Below are 21,135 nucleotides of genomic sequence, written 5' to 3'. Positions count from 1 at the left end.
TCAAAGTCTCAACCTTTACACTGCTGATTCAATATGTAACTATATGACTTTGTCATGAGGGTTGATGGGGGGGGGGGGGGATGAGGAAAATCAGCTCTCAAGACATTATCCAGAGCAAGGTCTTCAGTAAATGTCACAGAGCCACTCGCCCATTGAAATGACTTACAAGGGGTTGCCCTCCTGCCCTTTTTAAATGTGGCGTCATGTGGCGAAAACAACCAGTTTTTGTGCAGTATTGATTTACCATCCTTACAAACCACTTACTGTAAATGTGCATTACTGTATAGTACATAGGCTGGTCATCGAGGTTTGTACCTGTAGACTTTACATCACCATGAAGAAGAACGATGCACAATACAGTAATTGAGTACATTGAGACAGCAAGTGATTGGTGATGATGTGGCTCAGTTGGTAGAGCGTGGCGCTTGCGATTCCTTTACAGACCTTTACTAGCCCTGTATTAGCAGACCTTTACTAGCCCTGTATTAGCAGACCAATATAGACGTCTGTAACACTGGGTCTTTACTAGCCCTGTATTAGCAGACCTTTACTAGCCCTGTATTAGCAGACCAATATAGACGTCTGTAACACTGGGTCTTTACTAGCCCTGTATTAGCAGACCAATATAGACGTCTGTAACACTGGGTCTTTACTAGCCCTGTATTAGCAGACCTTTACTAGCCCTGTATTAGCAGACCAATATAGACGTCTGTAACACTGGGCCTTTACTAGCCCTGTATTAGCAGACCAATATAGACGTCTGTAACACTGGGCCTTTACTAGCCCTGTATTAGCAGACCAATATAGACGTCTGTAACACTGGGCCTTTACTAGCCCTGTATTAGCAGACCAATATAGACGTCTGTAACACTGGGCCTTTACTAGCCCTGTATTAGCAGACCAATATAGACGTCTGTAACACTGGGCCTTTACTAGCCCTGTATTAGCAGACCAATATAGACGTCTGTAACACTGGGCCTTTACTAGCCCTGTATTAGCAGACCAATATAGACGTCTGTAACACTGGGCCTTTACTAGCCCTGTATTAGCAGACCAATATAGACGTCTGTAACACTGGGTCTTTACTAGCCCTGTATTAGCAGACCAATATAGACGTCTGTAACACTGGGTCTTTACTAGCCCTGTATTAGCAGACCAATATAGACGTCTGTAACACTGGGTCTTTACTAGCCCTGTATTAACAGACCTTTACTAGCCCTGTATTAACAGACCTTTACTAGCCCTGTATTAGTGGACCAATATAGATGTTTTCAGCGCACAATTTCTTCTTCTTCTGTGCATCCCCCCCCCCCCCCCACCCCCCCCAGTCTTGCAGCACCACCACCCTCACAGCACCCCCCACGGCTATGGCTTACCTTAACCCTAACCCCTAACTCTAATGGTTGCCACCTGGCTAACATTAGCCTTAACCACAGCTAACATTAGCCTTAGCCACCCAGCTAACATTAGCCTTAGCCACTCAGCTAACATTAGCCTTAGCCACCCAGCTAACGTTAGACGTAGCCACCCAGCTAACGTTAGCCGTAGCCACCCAGCTAACATTAGCCGTAGCCACCTAACTAACGTTAGCCACAACACAACACACTCCAGCCACTTTAATAATGGGAATTGATGGGAAATTATGTAAATATATCACTAGCCACTTTAAACAATGCTACCTTATATAATGTTACTTACCCTACATTATTCATCTCATATGCATACGTATATACTGTACTCTATATCATCGACTGTATCCTTATGTAATACATGTATCACTAGCCACTTTAACTATGCCACTTTGTTTACATACTCATCTCATATGTATATACTGTACTCGATACCATCTACTGTATCTTGCTAATGCTGCTCTGTACCATCACTCATTCATATATCCTTATGTACATATTCTTTATCCCCTCACACTGTGTACAAGACAGTAGTTTTGGAATTGTTAGTTAGATTACTTGTTGGTTATTACTGCATTGTCGGAACTAGAAGCACAAGCATTTCGCTACACTCGCATTAACATCTGCTAACCATGTGTATGTGACAAATAACATTTTATTTGATTTGATTTGATTTGATTTTTATTCGTAACATATACATTTAGCAAATTCATAACATACTGTATCATAGAAATTGTAAATCGTAAAAAAACATACTAAAAGGATGATGGACCTCTACAGATAAATACATACCATACGAAACATAACATATCATACTAATTGGAGCGTCTCGGATTGACATTTACTATGTTACGTCTACCCAAGTCCAGGTTGCAGCTGCTTCTGTACATCGAGGAAGGTTAGGGGACTTTTGACCACCTGTTGGTTTATAACGCAAGGTGCCATTCTTTTTGTTCTGGAATGGGAACTGGGTGATCGGAGCGGAGGCAGTGAAATGTTAGCTAACCGTTTATAGCAAGCAGTGTGAACACTAGGTACTGCTTTGGAGTCTTGTTTCGTGCATGCGTGTGCATATGTGTGACTGTGTGTGTGTGTGTGTGTCAACCCGTCTGTCTGTCTGTGTTTCTTGCCATCAGTCAGTCTGTCAACAGCTTCCAAGGCCTCTAATGTTGCAGTATGGAAAGTAAACAGTAAAGAGGACATCGAAGAGGACAGTATGTGAGAGAGAAAGGAGGGGGTGGATTTAAACTGACATGTTCCCTGGAAGAGCAGGAAGGAAGGGGGTGGATTTAAACTGACATGTCTCCTGGAAGAGCAGGAAGGAAGGGGTGGATTTAAACTGACATGTCTCCTGGAAGAGCAGGAAGGAAGGGGTGGATTTACACTGACATGTTCCCTGGAAGAGCAGGAAGGAGGGGGTAGATTTAAACTGACATGTCTCCTGGAAGAGCAGGAAGGAGGGGGTAGATTTACACTGACATGTTCCCTGGAAGAGCAGGAAGGAGGGGGTGGATTTAAACTGACATGTCTCCTGGAAGAGCAGGAAGGAAGGGATGGATTTAAACTGACATGTCTCCTGGAAGAGCAGGAAGGAAGGGGTGGATTTACACTGACATGTTCCCTGGAAGAGCAGGAAGGAGGGGGTAGATTTAAACTGACATGTCTCCTGGAAGAGCAGGAAGGAGGGGGTAGATTTACACTGACATGTCTCCTGGAAGAGCAGGAAGGAAGGGGTGGATTTACACTGACATGTCTCCTGGAAGAGCAGGAAGGAGGGGGTAGATTTACACTGAAATGTTCCCTGGAAGAGCAGGAGGGAGGGGGTGGATTTAAACTGACATGTCTCCTGGAAGAGCAGGAAGGAAGGGGTGGATTAAACTGACATGTCTCCTGGAAGAGCAGGAAGGAGGGGGTGGATTTAAACTGACATGTCTCCTGGAAGAGCAGGAAGGAAGGGGTGGATTTAAACTGACATGTCTCCTGGAAGAACAGGAAGGAGGGGGTAGATTTACACTGACATGTTCCCTGGAAGAACAGGAAGGAGGGGGTGGATTTAAACTGACATGTCTCCTGGAAGAGCAGGAAGGAAGGGGTGGATTTACACTGACATGTCTCCTGGAAGAGCAGGAAGGAAGGGGTGGATTTACACTGACATGTCTCCTGGAAGAGCAGGAAGGAAGGGGTGGATTAAACTGACATGTCTCCTGGAAGAGCAGGAAGGAAGGGGTGGATTTAAACTGACATGTCTCCTGGAAGAGCAGGAAGGAAGGGGTGGATTTACACTGACATGTCTCCTGGAAGAGCAGGAAGGAAGGGGTGGATTTAAACTGACATGTCTCCTGGAAGAGCAGGAAGGAAGGGGTGGATTTAAACTGACATGTCTCCTGGAAGAGCAGGAAGGAAGGGGTGGATTTACACTGACATGTTCCCTGGAAGAGCAGGGAGGAGGGGGTGGATTTAAACTGACATGTCTCCTGGAAGAGCAGGAAGGAGGGGGTGGATTTAAACTGACATGTCTCCTGGAAGAGCAGGAAGGAGGGGGTAGATTTACACTGACATGTCTCCTGGAAGAGCAGGAGGGAGGGGGTGGATTTACACTGACATGTCTCCTGGAAGAGCAGGAAGGAAGGGGTGGATTTAAACTGACATGTTCCCTGGAAAAACAGGAAGGAGGGGGTAGATTTAAACTGACATGTCTCCTGGAAGAGCAGGAAGGAAGGGGTGGATTTACACTGACATGTCTCCTGGAAGAGCAGGAAGGAAGGGGTGGATTTACACTGACATGTTCCCTGGAAGAACAGGAAGGAGGGGGTAGATTTAAACTGACATGTCTCCTGGAAGAGCAGGAAGGAAGGGGTGGATTTACACTGACATGTTCCCTGGAAGAGCAGGAAGGAAGGGGTGGATTTAAACTGACATGTCTCCTGGAAGAGCAGGAAGGAAGGGGTGGATTTAAACTGACATGTCTCCTGGAAGAGCAGGAAGGAAGGGGTGGATTTACACTGACATGCTCCCTGGAAGAGCAGGGAGGAGGGGGTGGATTTAAACGGACATGTCTCCTGGAAGAGCAGGAAGGAGGGGGTGGATTTAAACTGACATGTCTCCTGGAAGAGCAGGAAGGAGGGGGTAGATTTACACTGACATGTCTCCTGGAAGAGCAGGAGGGAGGGGGTGGATTTACACTGACATGTCTCCTGGAAGAGCAGGAAGGAGGGGGTAGATTTACACTGACATGTTCCCTGGAAGAGCAGGAGGGAGGGGGTGGATTTAAACTGACATGTCTCCTGGAAGAGCAGGAAGGAAGGGGTGGATTTAAACTGACATGTCTCCTGGAAGAGCAGGAAGGAAGGGGTGGATTAACACTGACATGTTCCCTGGAAGAGCAGGAAGGAGGGGGTAGATTTAAACTGACATGTCTCCTGGAAGAACAGCAAGGAAGGGGTGGATTTAAACTGACATGTCTCCTGGAAGAGCAGGAAGGAAGGGGTGGATTTAAACTGACATGTTCCCTGGAAGAGCAGGAAGGAGGGGGTGGATTTAAACTGACATGTCTCCTGGAAGAGCAGGAAGGAAGGGGTGGATTTACACTGACATGTTCCCTGGAAGTGCAGGGAGGAGGGGGTGGATTTAAACTGACATGTCTCCTGGAAGAGCAGGAAGGAGGGGGTGGATTTAAACTGACATGTCTCCTGGAAGAGCAGGAAGGAGGGGGTAGATTTACACTGACATGTCTCCTGGAAGAGCAGGAGGGAGGGGGTGGATTTACACTGACATGTCTCCTGGAAGAGCAGGAGGGAGGGGGTGGATTTAAACTGACATGTCTCCTGGAAGAGCAGGAAGGAGGGGGTAGATTTACACTGACATGTCTCCTGGAAGAGCAGGGAGGAAGGGGTGGATTTACACTGACATGTCTCCTGGAAGAGCAGGAAGGAAGGGGTGGATTTAAACTGACATGTCTCCTGGAAGAGCAGGAAGGAAGGGGTGGATTTAAACTGACATGTCTCCTAGAAGAGCAGGAAGGAAGGGGTGGATTTAAACTGACATGTTCCCTGGAAGAACAGGAAGGAGGGGGTGGATTTAAACTGACATGTCTCCTGGAAGAGCAGGAAGGAAGGGGTGGATTTACACTGACATGTCTCCTGGAAGAGCAGGAAGGAAGGGGTGGATTTACACTGACATGTCTCCTGGAAGAGCAGGAAGGAAGGGGTGGATTAAACTGACATGTCTCCTGGAAGAGCAGGAAGGAAGGGGTGGATTTAAACTGACATGTCTCCTGGAAGAGCAGGAAGGAAGGGGTGGATTAACACTGACATGTTCCCTGGAAGAGCAGGAAGGAGGGGGTGGATTTAAACTGACATTTCTCCTGGAAGAGCAGGAAGGAGGGGGTAGATTTACACTGACATGTTCCCTGGAAGAGCAGGAGGGAGGGGGTGGATTTAAACTGACATGTCTCCTGGAAGAGCAGGAAGGAAGGGGTGGATTTAAACTGACATGTCTCCTGGAAGAGCAGGAAGGAAGGGGTGGATTAACACTGACATGTTCCCTGGAAGAGCAGGAAGGAGGGGGTAGATTTAAACTGACATGTCTCCTGGAAGAACAGCAAGGAAGGGGTGGATTTAAACTGACATGTCTCCTGGAAGAGCAGGAAGGAAGGGGTGGATTTAAACTGACATGTTCCCTGGAAGAGCAGGAAGGAGGGGGTGGATTTAAACTGACATGTCTCCTGGAAGAGCAGGAAGGAAGGGGTGGATTTACACTGACATGTTCCCTGGAAGAGCAGGGAGGAGGGGGTGGATTTAAACTGACATGTCTCCTGGAAGAGCAGGAAGGAGGGGGTGGATTTAAACTGACATGTCTCCTGGAAGAGCAGGAAGGAGGGGGTAGATTTACACTGACATGTCTCCTGGAAGAGCAGGAGGGAGGGGGTGGATTTACACTGACATGTCTCCTGGAAGAGCAGGGAGGAGGGGGTAGATTTACACTGACATGTTCCCTGGAAGAGCAGGGAGGAGGGGGTAGATTTAAACTGACATGTCTCCTGGAAGAGCAGGAAGGAGGGGGTGGATTTAAACTGACATGTCTCCTGGAAGAGCAGGAAGGAGGGGGTAGATTTACACTGACATGTCTCCTGGAAGAGCAGGAGGGAGGGGGTGGATTTAAACTGACATGTCTCCTGGAAGAGCAGGAAGGAGGGGGTAGATTTACACTGACATGTCTCCTGGAAGAGCAGGAAGGAAGGGGTGGATTTACACTGACATGTCTCCTGGAAGAGCAGGAAGGAAGGGGTGGATTTAAACTGACATGTCTCCTGGAAGAGCAGGAAGGAAGGGGTGGATTTAAACTGACATGTCTCCTAGAAGAGCAGGAAGGAAGGGGTGGATTTAAACTGACATGTCTCCTGTAAGAGCAGGAAGGAGGGGGATCTGTAGAAATAATACAAGGGGAATAACACTGTTCTCTTCTGATGCGATATAAAACTATAAGGACAATTTTTTTATACATTTTTATTTCACCTTTATTTAACCAGGTAGGCCAGTTGAGAACAAGTTCTCATTTGCAACTGCGACCTGGCCAAGATAAAGCAAAGCAGTGTGACACAAACAACAACACAGAGTTACACATGGAATAAACAAACTAACAGTCAATAACACAAAATCAGTGTGTGCAAATGGCGTGAGGAGGTAAGGCAATACATATGCCATAGTACCAAAGAATTACAATAACTACCACACCTTCTGCATATGCATACCCCCACTACACATAGTTCAGCAGGTCACATAGCTAAACTGTATTAGAAGAGCCAGAGTATATATACTCCACATTAGGTCATGTAAAGAAGATAGGATCATACAGAAGAAATGATTACAGGTATATGTGTGTGAGTTCAGACAAGATAAGTTAATACTGACAAGGGAAGATACAACCTCCTGTGTGTGTTGAGACAAGACACGTTTTAGCGGAGCTCTTGAAATTGTGCCATATCTGGGTTATTATAAATCTCTTAGTTCTCAGTACAGAATAGGTTCCAGTTAGCAGGGGTGCCCTTGCCTTAGCCAATGAAGCATCGCCATTGGCTCTTAGGGATAAATGTTTTGGAGAAATGTACAGGGAGAGAAAAGGGACTGTCTAGCAACGATTAATTTCCTCCGATGATGAAATGTTGCAGATGACGTGACTTTGGCAAGAGTGTTCTTTCAATAAAGCAGCTGTAATATAAAGGTATTGAATCCTGTCATGTCAATAAATTGGTCATGGCCGTACATCTGTAGTGGATAAATGTGAGGAGAGAATAGGGGTTTGCTCATATTTCTATTCTTGCTGAGGTCTAATTTTACACTGTGTTCTCCTACACAGAATATCAACTATCACTATTTCTCTCTCTTCTCTTTCCTCTCTTTTTCATTCTTTCTCTCTCTCCCTCGTTCCTCTCTCTCTTCCTCTCTCTTCTGTTCATAATGATCACGATGCATGATTATAATGTCTGTCTGCCTTGGAAGATGAGCCAGATGGTCTGCCTTTTACCCTGTGTATCACTCTCCCACTGGGGGATTGGGTAAGCTGAGACAGACATTACTCCTCGGTTGTGTTAGGGGACACCTGTGGATTATAAAAAGGTCCTAGCTATGCCAGGCATGCCACACCAGGGAGGATGTGGGTAGAAAGAGCAGGCCATATGGAGGGCATGTTCTGAGGAGAGGGGGGAGAGCTCTTGTTCAGGAGGAGGGGAGGGTGGATGTGTGTCTCTGTGTTTTTCACTCTCTATCTGTCCTCTGTCATTACCAGGGGTCATTACTCTCAATCATGGCAGGCCTATACACACGAGGGAGCACAGTCACACGCAGAGAGCTGTATGAGGGAAAATATTGATTTGCACACGACGGTTGATTGCACCATTAGTGTGTGTATCCCGTTTGTGTATTTCATTTTCAAAGTCTCTCCCCTAACTTCAAATTAACATTGCCTACAGTACGTTCCATGAAGGCAGTCCAGGTAGATGTTAGAGGGCCCTTTTACTGAAGAATGTGTTCGTTTCATATGATTTGTGTTTAGCTTCTTCATGTTTTGGGGTTGCTTTTCAATGTATTGTTGTGTAATATAGATATGTACAGTGTAATTGATGTGTACATAGATATACAGTTGAAGTCGGAAGTTTACATACACCTTAGACAAATACATTTAAACTCAGTTTCTCACCATTCCTGACATTTAATCCTAGTAAAAATTCCCTGTCTTTAGGTCAGTTAGGATCACCACTTTATTTTAAGAATGTGAAATGTCAGAATAATAGCAGAGAGAATGATTTATTTCAGCTTTTATTTCTTTCATCACATTCCCAGTGGGTCAGAAGTTCAAATACACTCAATTAGTATTTGGTAGCATTGCCTTTAAATGGTTTAACTTGGGTCAAACGTTTCTGGTAGCCTTCCACAAGCTTCCCACAATAAGTTGGGTGAATTTTGGCCCAAGTTTGACGTTTGACCCAAGTTAAACAATTTAAAGGCAATGCTACCAAATACTAATTGAGTGTATGTAAACTTCTGACCCACTGGGAATGTGATGAAAGAAATAAAAGCTGAAATAAATCATTCTCTCTACTATTATTCTGACATTTCACATTCTTAAAATAAAGTGGTGATCCTAACTGACCTAAGGCAGGGAATTTTTACTAGGATTAAATGTCAGGAATTGAAAAAAACTGAGTTTAAATGTATTTGGCTAAGGTGTATGTAAACTTCCAACGTAAACTGTGTAGTGTAATTGATATGTATAGTGTAATTGATGTGTATATAGATATGTATAGTGTAATTGATGTGTATATAGATATGTATAGTGTAATTGATGTGTATATAGATATGTATAGTGTAATTGATATGTATAGTGTAATTGATGTGTATATAGATATGTATAGTGTAATTGATGTGTTTATAGATATGTATAGTGTAATTGATGTGTATATAGATATGTGTAGTGTAATTGATGTGTATATAGATATGTATAGTGTAATTGATGTGTATATAGATATGTGTAGTGTAATTGATGTGTATATAGATATGTGTAGTGTAATTGATGTGTATATAGATATGTATAGTGTAATTGATATGTATAGTGTAATTGATATGTATAGTGTAATTGATGTGTATATAGATATGTGTAGTGTAATTGATATGTATAGTGTAATTGATGTGTATATAGATATGTATAGTGTAATTGATGTGTATATAGATATGTATAGTGTAATTGATGTGTATAGTGTAATTGATGTGTATAGTGTAATTGATGTGTATATAGATATGTATAGTGTAATTGATGTGTATATAGATATGTGTAGTGTAATTGATGTGTATATAGATATGTGTAGTGTAATTGATGTGTATATAGATATGTATAGTGTAATTGATATGTATAGTGTAATTGATATGTATAGTGTAATTGATGTGTATATAGATATGTATAGTGTAATTGATGTGTATATAGATATGTATAGTGTAATTGATGTGTATAGTGTAATTGATGTGTATAGTGTAATTGATGTGTATAGTGTAATTGATGTGTATAGTGTAATTGATGTGTATAGTGTAATTGATGTGTATATAGATATGTATAGTGTAATTGATGTGTCTATAGATATGTATAGTGTAATTGATGTGTATATAGATATGTATAGTGTAATTGATGTGTATATAGATATGTATAGTGTAATTGATGTGTATATAGATATGTATAGTGTAATTGATATGTATAGTGTATATAGATATGTATATAGATATGGTGTAATTGTTGTTTATTGATGTGTTCTGTTCTGCTCTTGGTATCAGCATGGCTCCCTGCTTAAATAAAAGGTTCAATAAAGATTACACTGTAGATCATGAAACTGGTGTTCAATTTAAAAACCACACTTTGGAGACCCATTAAGAACCCCAAACTGTCCTAAATGTCTATTCAAAGGTGTAGGCTATTATTTACCCTCATTGGGATGTACGGGACACAAACCAAACCTCGTCTTCATTCCATTAATGTGACCTCCCACTGTTCCTTTCCGTCTCTCCCTACAGACCTTACGGTGAGCTCACCAACTGCACCTACCTGATCGCCCTGAAGATGGACTGTTTCTGGCCCAACCGGCTGGTGGACGAGTTCTTCATCCGCATCCACAAGCACTACTTCCACGACTGCTCCCTGTCGGGACGGCTGCTGCGTGATCCGCCCAACCGTATCCTTGGGCCATTCATCGTGGTGCCCATCCTTGTCACGTTGCTCATGACTGCCCTAGTGGTGTGGAGGAGCAAACGCAGTGAAGGCATGGTGTAGCCAGGCCCAACCTCCAGGCCACCAGCCAGGGAGAAGAGGTCCAGAGGAGGCCCCCTTCACCTCCACCTCCACCCATGACAGACTCAGATACACATAACACTGCTGCTACCTACTACAGAACAGACATCATGGACCAGGTGAGGGACTGGGAGGACTGTCTAAGCCTGTCTCAAGGATAACATTATAGAGCATCTCTGGTCCTATCACTGTTTGATAGGAGACCGAGCTAGAGGCACAGGATATAGGAAAGTACACGGACTACAAGATGAGAGTTCATATAACTACAGTGATTATACCCTGCAGACGGACTGGTTTAAAAATGGAAGAGTGATTCCATTGCCCTTTATCTACTAAATCCAATCTGGCTGGAGAATCACAAGCTGTTTGCCATGAAGGACAGATGGTGTCTGATTGGTTTGAAGGACTTCCTGGACACATTAGGTAATTTCCTGTGCAGTGAGTTGAGACACTTTGGCACAGCTCCTGGAGTGGACTTCTTACAGTCAGTCACTGATTGGTTGATATAAAGCATCGTCCTATCATCTCTGTGCTTTATGGATGTTGTCTGTGCACTCTGTACTCTCCTCAAACACTGTTTGGTCCCCCCTGTTCCTGTCCTTGCCCGTCAGAACCAACAGATTTCCACACTCACCCTTCAAGTCCTTACTTTGTGTACTGTGCCAAAGTACCTGTCAGTAACCAAAATAATTACAAAAATATTCAAATCAAATGTGTCCATGAATAGAAAGTGAATGTGAAAAAGAGAATATTATTTTATGTGTGCGAGACTGAGGTACAACATACTGTGCAAATGATGGATTAATAGCCTCCTGTTGGTATTTCATAATGACTGTGTTCAATAAACTTGGATTAAAAACAAAGACGTGACATTGTGTATCGGCTGCTTTGTAAAGGTGGTTTGGTGGGTATAACTTTTATCTTCGTGGTCACGAGGCTTGTGGATTGTTTTGTAAGTTACTGATACACCGTCGTGTCTGTGGAACATCTGAGTTGATTGGGTCTTTAGTAAGGCTAATGCTGTCATCACCAGATAGGGACATTGCCTTTAAGAGCAGAGCATCCTGCTAATGGCATTTTCTGACGCACTCTTCATCTTATTAGTACTGAGAGGCAAAGCGTCTGCGTGTCTGACTGCCTTACTAATTGCCTTTATATTACTATGGCTGAGACACGGTTTTGCTACAAGATCTGAGCTCCCAATGACTCCAAGTAGATACCTGCTTACTCTTCACAGGGCAACGGAAAACTATATATATTTTTTCTATCTCTGTGTGTGTGTCTCTTTCTCTCAAAGCACCTTGATTGCTTTAAGAGATATCCTAAACCTTTTGTGGTGCTCTAGTCAGACCCTGTATTAAAACTCTCCCCGTCATTATGAGTCTAGTCTGGCTCCCGTGTAGAACCCAGTGTACTCTGGGAAACGCAGTTAAAGACCTCCCAGAGGATAACTGACTGTTAGTCGTTGGGGAATTCTTTAAGGCATTAAATATAGAGAGCATATTTATCTAATTATAATTTTGTGGTGTTTTAATCTAGTCTGGTTACCAGTCTGTTTAGCTATCATTCCACTCCTTGCCACTCTGTGTCGTATGTCAAAGAGACTGGCAAATGTCACGGGAAATAAACCAAAATTAAACCATCTTACTGACCTGAGAACGAATGGTTTCCGCCATATTCCTGTTTTTGTTTGAGGCTGAAGACAGCAGCACATCTTAAAAAGAAATACAAGTCTGAGACAGGCTATTAAAATCCTAGTTTTCCTTTGCCTACTCTACAACAGCTACATTCAAGCCCAGTAGAGTAAATAGAGAAGAAGAAGCCGGTATGACCTAAGTCTCTCCATACAAATAGAAGGCTCCATCTGCTCCCAGTCCGATGCACAAGCATTGGATGTCCATTCTGCAATACTCTGCACTTCGAAATGCCATGTATTTAAGGGCAGGGCTGGCCAGGGTTAGTTAGGCATGCCTTAGCTGTATTAAACGTGGCTGGTTCTCATGCAACTGATGAGATAACCTAAAAACATGACAATTACCAGCAAATCAATAAAACAAAGAAAGCTTGAAGAAGGGACTAAACTAAAGCCTGTGGGTTGGGATTCGATGTTGGTGGAGTACATTTAATTACATCACAGAGTGTAGGCAGAGTTAAACAGTGTCTATTGTGACAGAGCTGGTACAGAGCTGACAGGGATGTGGGATTTCAATGTGCTTGATTTTCCCTGCCTGTGGCATGTTCCTGGGTCCCCCACATGAGTTTGCAACTGGGGTAAACCTCCATCTTTCTCCTTTCCCTTCTCCAGAACAGAGCATAGCGGAACAGAATAGAACAGAGAAGAAAATAACAGAAGACCAGAGCAGAAGAACAGAACAGCAGAACAGAGCAGAAGAACAGAACAGAACAGAGCAGGGAAAAACAGAACAGAGCAGAACTTGAAGAATGGAATAGAGCAGAGTAGAACAGAACAGAATAGAACAGAGCAGAATAGAACAGAACAGAGCAGAATAGAACAGAGCAGAATAGAACAGAGCAGAATAGAACAGAACAGAGCAGAATAGAACAGAGCAGAGCAGAATAGAAGAGAGCAGAATAGAACAGAGCAGAATAGAACAGAGCAGAATAGAACAGAGCAGAATAGAACACAACAGAGCAGAATAGAACAGAGCAGAAAAGAATAGAGCAGAATAGAGCAGAACAGAGCAGAATAGAACAGAGCCGAGCAGAACAGAGCAGAATATAACAAAGCAGAACAGAGCAGAGCAGAATAGAACACAACAGAGCAGAATAGAACAGAACAGAGCAGAATAGAACACAACAGTGCATAATAGAACAGAGCAGAATAGAGCAGAGCAGAATAGAACAGAGCAGAGCAGAACAGAGCAGAGCAGAACAGAGCAGAACAGAGAAGAATAGAACAGAGCAGAGCAGAATAGAACAGAATAGAACAGAATAGAATAGAACAGAATAGAACAGAGCAGAGTAGAATAGAACAGAATAGAATAGAACAGAGCAGAGTAGAGTAGAACACATCAGAGCAGAATAGAACAGAAGAGAACAGAGGAGAGCAGAGCAGAGCAGAACAGAGAAGAATAGAACAGAGCAGAGCAGAACAGAGCAGAATAGAACAGAATAGAACAGAATAGAATAGAACAGAATAGAACAGAGCAGAGTAGAATAGAACAGAGCAGAGCAGAATAGAACAGAATAGAATAGAACAGAGCAGAGTAGAGCAGAACAGAACAGAGCAGAATAAAACAGAGCAGAGCAGAACAGAGCAGAGCAGAGCAGAACAGAACAGAACAGAACAGTGCAGAATAGAACAGAACAGAGCAGAATAGAACAGAGCAGAGCAGAACAGAGCAGAGCAGAACAGAACAGAGCAGAGCAGAACAGAACAGAGCAGAGCAGAACAGAACAGAGCAGAGCAGAGCAGAGTAGAACAGAGCAGAACAGAACAGAGCAGAACAGAGAAGAATAGAACAGAGCAGAGCAGAACAGAATAGAACAGAAGAGAACAGAGGAGAGCAGAATAGAACAGAGCAGGGCAGAACAGAACAGAGCAGAATAGAGCAGAACAGAACAGAACAGAGTAGAGCAGAACAGAGCAGAGCAGAACAGAGACCATAAGAGAATCCTAATGAAAGTCCTGCTCACTGTGACTGAAAAAGCTGAGATGGCACTTACACATTCATACACACTTTCACTCATGCTCTGATGCATATTGTAGGCACACACACACACACACACACACACACACACACACACACACACACACACACACACACACACACACACACACACACACACACACACACACACACACACACACACACACACACACACACACACACACACACACACACACACACACACAAAGTTCTCACACACACACAGAAATAAGTAGTCTGCCGTGTTTTGGTCTACTTTCGGTGATATATTTCATTCCCTCACAGGAGCACCTCAGGGAAAGTTTGTTCATGACAGAAATATGCCAGAGCCTCACGGGAGACAAAGACAAATTGGATTCTGCCACACAGACTGAACACTGAGTGAGAGTAAACTGATATGTGATGAAAGACAGACATCTGTAAATTATATTACAGACATTTTATCCACTTTGTGATGACCCAGAGGGCCTAGTGCCTCCCTCTCTACAGAAACATCTCCCCTTGTCAGGTCTTCCTTGATGTGTCAGTCATAAGCTCATAATGACCCACAATGGCTATTGTCGTTAGATCGCTCACACTGAACCGATTCTGAAATCTTTATGAAAGAATAGAACATATGGTGGTAACCTATGTCCACACTACCACATTACACAACCTTATCATGAATGGACAATATTACCCATTCTAATCACAACTGCATGATTCTGTGTCAATACACACTTTTCACCTCGGGAGGGACAGTGTTTGACCATTCACGCTTCAACATGCTCTATCAGACGTTCAGTTGGTTATCTATAGTAACTCCTTCTGGACTTATCCAGACTGATACAGCACGGCAGATCCAGGCTGACCTCTTTTATGGAAGGAGACCCAAGTGTAGATCTATAAAGGACACATTGTCTACTTTATCCAGCAGTGATACACTGCTGGATCCGGTTGTTCTAGCAAAAGCGATACACATATCTATCTTGTTGTTGAGTAACCTCAGCAAGCGCCGCTGTTTTTGTCTTTATCTCAGCGCCATGTCTTGTCATGGCTGCTGTTTCTCTCCTCTGGAAAGAACAATCTTGTACAGTGTTTATACTGTAACTGGCCCATGGTGACAAGCAGCATGTGTTCGACGGTCAAAACACACTACAGTCCATGACATCACAAAGATGTCAGACACAATCAGAATCAATAAAATGACAGAAAGTGGAATCTCCTTGCTAATGATCCAAGGAGTCATTAATCAGTTAAGTGTCATAGCGTATATTTGCAATCACACGGCTTTTGTGTTATTTCTGGAGAAGACTGATATGAGACATTCTGGAGGATTGGAGAGGTCCCACAGCTCTGAACGAGACAGAAACGTACTAATTACCAAGGAGACAGTTCCACAGGGGGACAGACAGGGACGAGGACAGGGATGGAGGGAGAGAGCGAGAGAGAAAGTATGAGAGAAACTGTGAGATAGAGGGAGATGAGGAGTACAGAACTCATAATTAGAGTGTAATTAATCACTGATGCATTAGAAATCTGTAGAAACTGAACCCAGACCGGGCCTTAGCTGCTAACTTAAGTACTTTGTCTCATTTCAGAAGGGTAATTGGAGACCGGAAACGCAGCTTCACACGGTTTAATAATCAGACTGGGAACAAGTAACTTGACCGTTGGTGTGAATATTTGACATAACTTCTCGTCCAGAACATACCTCATCATCACCATGAGATAAATGTTGCCAGAAAACAGAAATATAAAATAGTCAAACTCAAAGATGTAGTTTGACATGAATTCATTCTAAAACCTGTAATATTACTATATCTAATAATATCTAAAAACAAGACAACTGTGATAAAAAAAAATAATGAATAAAACTAAAATAAACTCTTTGGACAGAGGAGTGCATGGATCAATGTCCTGGAGGAAGCGAGGAGCATAGCCTTTGTCTTCAGTAATATAATCTATCCTTCACACAGACAGCTCAGATTAGCTAGCGGAGGATGAGCACAAATTCAATTTTTCAATTGAGGCTATTGGGTGGGGCCTTGCAGCTATGTTCAGTGGCCCAGATCCACAAGGCAGAGGCTGAGACTGCTGACATCACAGGAAACTCACTTCTGCATTCTAAATGGTACACTATTCCCTTTGCAGTGCAGTACTTTTGACCAGGGACCAGAAGTAGTGCATTATGTAATAGGGTTCCATTTGGAATGGAGGGTAATAGACTTTCACATTGGAGAGTATGTCACTTTCAAAGTACTATTGTAGGTGTATTCATTGTCACATTTCACTTCTCTGGGTATTACTTCTGCATCCCATGTGTTATTTCAGTGCAGTTATAATAACTTCAGCATTCCATTGTGTCTTTGTGAAGGGGGATTGCCTCATACAAAACCATGGGGCGATAAAGACAAAGGTATTGGAAGGTATATGAATATTAATAATGGCATTAGGATTCTTTATCTGAAATAATACATTAGCATATGTTCAAAGTGGGAGAGAAAGAGAGAGAGACAAGGAGACAGAGAGAGAGAGAGAGAGAGAAGGAGACAGAGAGAGAGAGAGACAAGGAGACAGAGAGAGAGAGACAAGGAGACAGAGAGAGAGAGACATAGGGAGACAGAGGGATAGAGAGACACACAGACAAGGAGACAGAGCGAGAGAGACAGAGACAAGGAGACAGAGAGAGACAGAGAGAGAGTCCCCTCCTGTACTCCCTGTTCACCCACGACTGCGTGGCCAGGCACGACTCCAACACCATCATTAAGTTTGCTGACGATGCAATGGTAGGCCTGATCACGGACAACGACGAGACAGCCTATAGGGATGTCAGAGACCTGGCCGTGTGGTGCCAGAAAAACAACCTATCCCTCAACATAATCAAGACTAAGGAGATGATTGTGGACTACAGGAAAAGGAGGACTGAGCATGACCTCATTCTTATCCACGGGGCTGTAATGGAGCAGGTTGAGAGCTTCAAGTTTCTTGGTGTCCACATCACCAACAAACTAGAATGGTCCAAAAACACCAAGACAATCGTGAAGAGGGCACGACAAAACCTATTCCCCTCAGGAAACTAAAAGATTTGGCATGGTCCTCAGATCCTCAAAAAGTTATACAGCTTCTGTTATCAATTGGCTACTTTGAGGAATCTCAAATATAAAATATATTTTTATTTGTTTAATACTTTTTTGGTTACTACATGATTCCATATGTGTTATTTTATAGTTTTGTTGTCTTCACTATTATTATACAATGTAGAAAATAATAAAAATAACTAAAAAACCTTGAATGAGTAGGTGTCCAAACGTTGGTACTGTATGTAAACATTAAGTTGTACTTAAATCAAATCAAAGTTTATTGGTCACATACACATATTTAGCAGATGTTATTACGGGTGTAGCGAACCGCTTGTAAATAAGGCGAGAACCGGGTGCATTTGAATGAATTCAAAGTTTTATGAAAATGTTAGTTTTTCTGTCTTGAATAAAAGTAATAATAGAAACAAATTATGGCTGGATCTTCACTTAATTATTTAATGTTATTATATAGTCCAAGTTTGTGTAGCCAGGAGGCTCACGTTTTATTTATTTTATGCTGTGACATAAATAAACGTTTTTTAAACAAGACCTTGAGAGGTAATCATTGATTTTTTTGGCTAGAAATGCCATAGATTTTTAGGCTAATGAATGATAACTGATAAATGTTAGCTTTTACGTAAAATATAGCCTAACTTAGAATGGCACATGATTCACCTCAGGTTTAGATTCGCAGGCAATGATCAACTGCAGTACTGTCCATGGTGCTGAATCGCCACAACAGCTTATCTGTATGATTAGCAGAGAATCAGATATGTTCAGATATGTTCTCTCTGACAGAATCACCACAATAAGCGGGTTAAAAACCACCACAACATTCTGAAATTCTCCCGATAGCCATGTGCAAGGGGAGAGAAAAGGACCAAGCTGCATCTTTCAGTCAAAGGTAGGCTAAAACTAAAGTCATTTTCACTAGACTGCAATAACCTCATAATATTTTGAGTCGGCCAACAGGCCAATAAGGCTACGTCAACGAAATAGTTTGGTGACTTTGAGAGAACTTTCAGTTGAGTAAATTGCAACAAATACAGCAAGACACTGTTAAGATTCATGTGTATATTGTGGCAGATGGCAGGGAGTGGTGATTGAAGGAAGATATCTTCAATCCCCAAGCCTTAAATGGACTTCCTGACCCAATGAGGCAAGGCAAAGCGGATCATTAAGCCATTGAGTGCTTGGGGATAAAAGAGGAAGCGGACTGCACAGAGGGGGAAAGGACCGAGAGGGAAACGCGCGTTATGGAGTGAATACGGAAAAGGAGAATGATCTGTATGATTACCTGTTGTGAACTGGTTGATGGAATCCCCCCCTTTCCCACCGTGTGCAAATATCCCTAATAAATTCCTGATTTGCATTCTAGTTGTGCTCCCTGTGCATGTTTGGTTGTTGAACTTGGTGATGTGGAAACCCCACACCCTTGAGCCTGCTACATATGGTGGAGAATGCGGGCACCCCAAACCAAGCTCAATAACTAAACAGAAACGGAGCACAATGGAAGCATTTGTGAAACAGCTGGTGGAGGCGAACATAGCGCAGCAGGCTATGCATCTGGAGCCACTGGAGGAACAGCGTCAGCAGCTGCGAGCTGAACTCCCTTCGAGAGGACGGCAGCTAGGGAGAAATGGCCCCATGACCAGTTAGCCAGCCTGCTAGCACCCTTCCTGCCAGGCATAGAAGACCTATCAGAATCTGACGGATGACCAGGCGATGCATCCTGCGTTGGGATGGTTACACCCTGATTAGCAGAGCGCAAAGATTCCATTATTGGGTGTATGACACCACAGTGTCACCCCAGATCGCAAATGCATGATCTGATTAGGCTGGCTAACTGCTGAACCACTGACGATCACGGCCATCGAGAAAGTGGTCATAGATACATTTATACGCTCTCTCCAGTTCTAAGCTAAAAAGTTAGCAAGCCAAGCAAACACGCAGAGCGTGGATCAGCTGGTGGAACTGGTGGAAGGTCAACAGGGGGTTTTGGAGGTCCTGCGCAGGGGACAACCACGGAATGCTGAACCCTCCACTCGCCCAAAAGAGCAAAAAAGGACAGAGGACCCCGGACAAGGATGGGGGGGACACAAACAGCCAGCTTCCCGAGACGATACCCCGCCCTGAACACGGACAGCAGGAAGTGCAACGAGTGTGGCGAGCCGGGACACATTGCCTGGAACTGTCCAAACCGCAATGTCCCAATGCCTTCGGCTTCAGCCAGTGGGGTAGCCACTGGGCGTCCCTGCGGCTTGCTGATGACAGGATGGGCTAAGAAGAGTGGTCCTTCCCGCCACCCCAGTAAGAGCCAATGGAAAGGACACCATAACAACTTTCGCCCAATCCCAGAAACTGACTGACACCGTGGCCATCACGTGCATAAACGGTGAGATCAAGGACTACCCTACCACACTCCTCCACCTACAGACCACAAAGAGACAACACAAGTAGCCAGTGGGAGTCGTCCCGAACCTGCCAGTGCCGGTCCTTATCGGAAGGGATTTCCCAAAGTTCCACCAACTGTGGACCTGTATTTTCAGAGACGAGGGAACCAGAAGGGAGGAGGAGGCCGGAGAGGCGGGCGGGACCCCAGAAGGAGGGATGCTCGGATGTGTGGATTCCAGGAAGTGGACCCACAGGCGTCAACAGAACCCCTCTCTGAGGGGGACTCGGGTGAAGCAAGACTGGAGGAAGGTGAGGCGAGTCTGGGCGACATGTTCCCGATGGACCATGAGGTGGAGCCAGAGCCCGCCTCTCTTGCGGGCCGGTCCAGCACGGCCCAATTGGAGCATCTCAACCTGGCCAGCACTCAGCAGGTGACCGTGGTAGATGGAAAGCCCATGGAGGGGGTAAGTCAGATCTCCTACCCCCATTTTGAAGAAGAATGACGAATGTATGGATTTGTTGTTGGTGCCCCGTCCCGTTGTACAATCTGTCCTTCAGTTGGTGTGCTCCCACCTTCTTGGGGCTCACCTACGGTTGGAGAAGACCTTTAACAGGATCAAGGCACGATTTTACTAGCTGGGTGTGAAGAGAGCAGTGGAGGATTACTGCCACAGTTGCCCGGAGTGCCAGCAGGTGGTGCCAAAACTGCACTTTCAGTCCCTTTCAGCAGGATCGCAATGGACCTGGTGGGACCTCTACCCAAGAGCAACCGAGGCCACCAATACATCCTGGTGATTCTGGATTATGCCACCAGGTACCCAGAAGCCATTCCCCTGTGCACCATGTCTACCAAGGGAATCACATGTGAGTTAGTCATGCTATTCTCCCTAGTCGGCATTCCCGACGAGATATTAACTGACCAAGGAACCCCATTCATGTTGCGAATCATGAATGATCTCTGCAAACTAATGAAAATAACCCAGTTGCGCACCTCAGTGTATCACACGCACACCAATGGATTGGTGGAAAGATTCAATAGAAACCTGAAGCAGATGCTAAAGAAGGTGATGGAGGTGGACTGAGAAGTACCAAAAGCTTCAACAGGGTTCTCTCCCTTTGAATTCCTGTATGGGAGACGACCCGGAGGACTTCTGGATGTGGCTAAAGAAGCCTGGGAACAGCAGCCGTTGCCCCATCGAACAATGGTGGAACACATGAGAGACCGGATGGCAACCCTGTGGCCCCTGGTACAGGAACACATGCTGAAGCCCA

The 21,135-nt window shown here is 44.1% G+C and overlaps 1 protein-coding gene across 1 annotated transcript in view; it reads left to right on the top strand.

Moving 5' to 3' along the window:
- ramp1 (receptor activity modifying protein 1) overlaps positions 1-11,599 on the top strand; it is a 94,623-nt gene extending 83,024 nt beyond the window's left edge. Inside the window, exon 3 of the mRNA XM_021579710.3 lies at positions 10,463-11,599. Coding sequence (XP_021435385.1) covers positions 10,463-10,718 — 256 coding nt within the window. The 3' untranslated portion in view covers positions 10,719-11,599. The remainder of the gene's footprint in view (positions 1-10,462) is intronic.
- Positions 11,600-21,135: the final 9,536 nt, after the last annotated feature.

This window comes from Oncorhynchus mykiss, chromosome 22, assembly GCF_057628025.1.
Source record: "Oncorhynchus mykiss isolate SJ-2025 chromosome 22, ASM5762802v1, whole genome shotgun sequence".
In the NCBI taxonomy this organism is placed as follows: Eukaryota; Metazoa; Chordata; class Actinopteri; order Salmoniformes; family Salmonidae; genus Oncorhynchus; species Oncorhynchus mykiss.
This window is presented reverse-complemented; position numbering and strand designations above follow the sequence as displayed.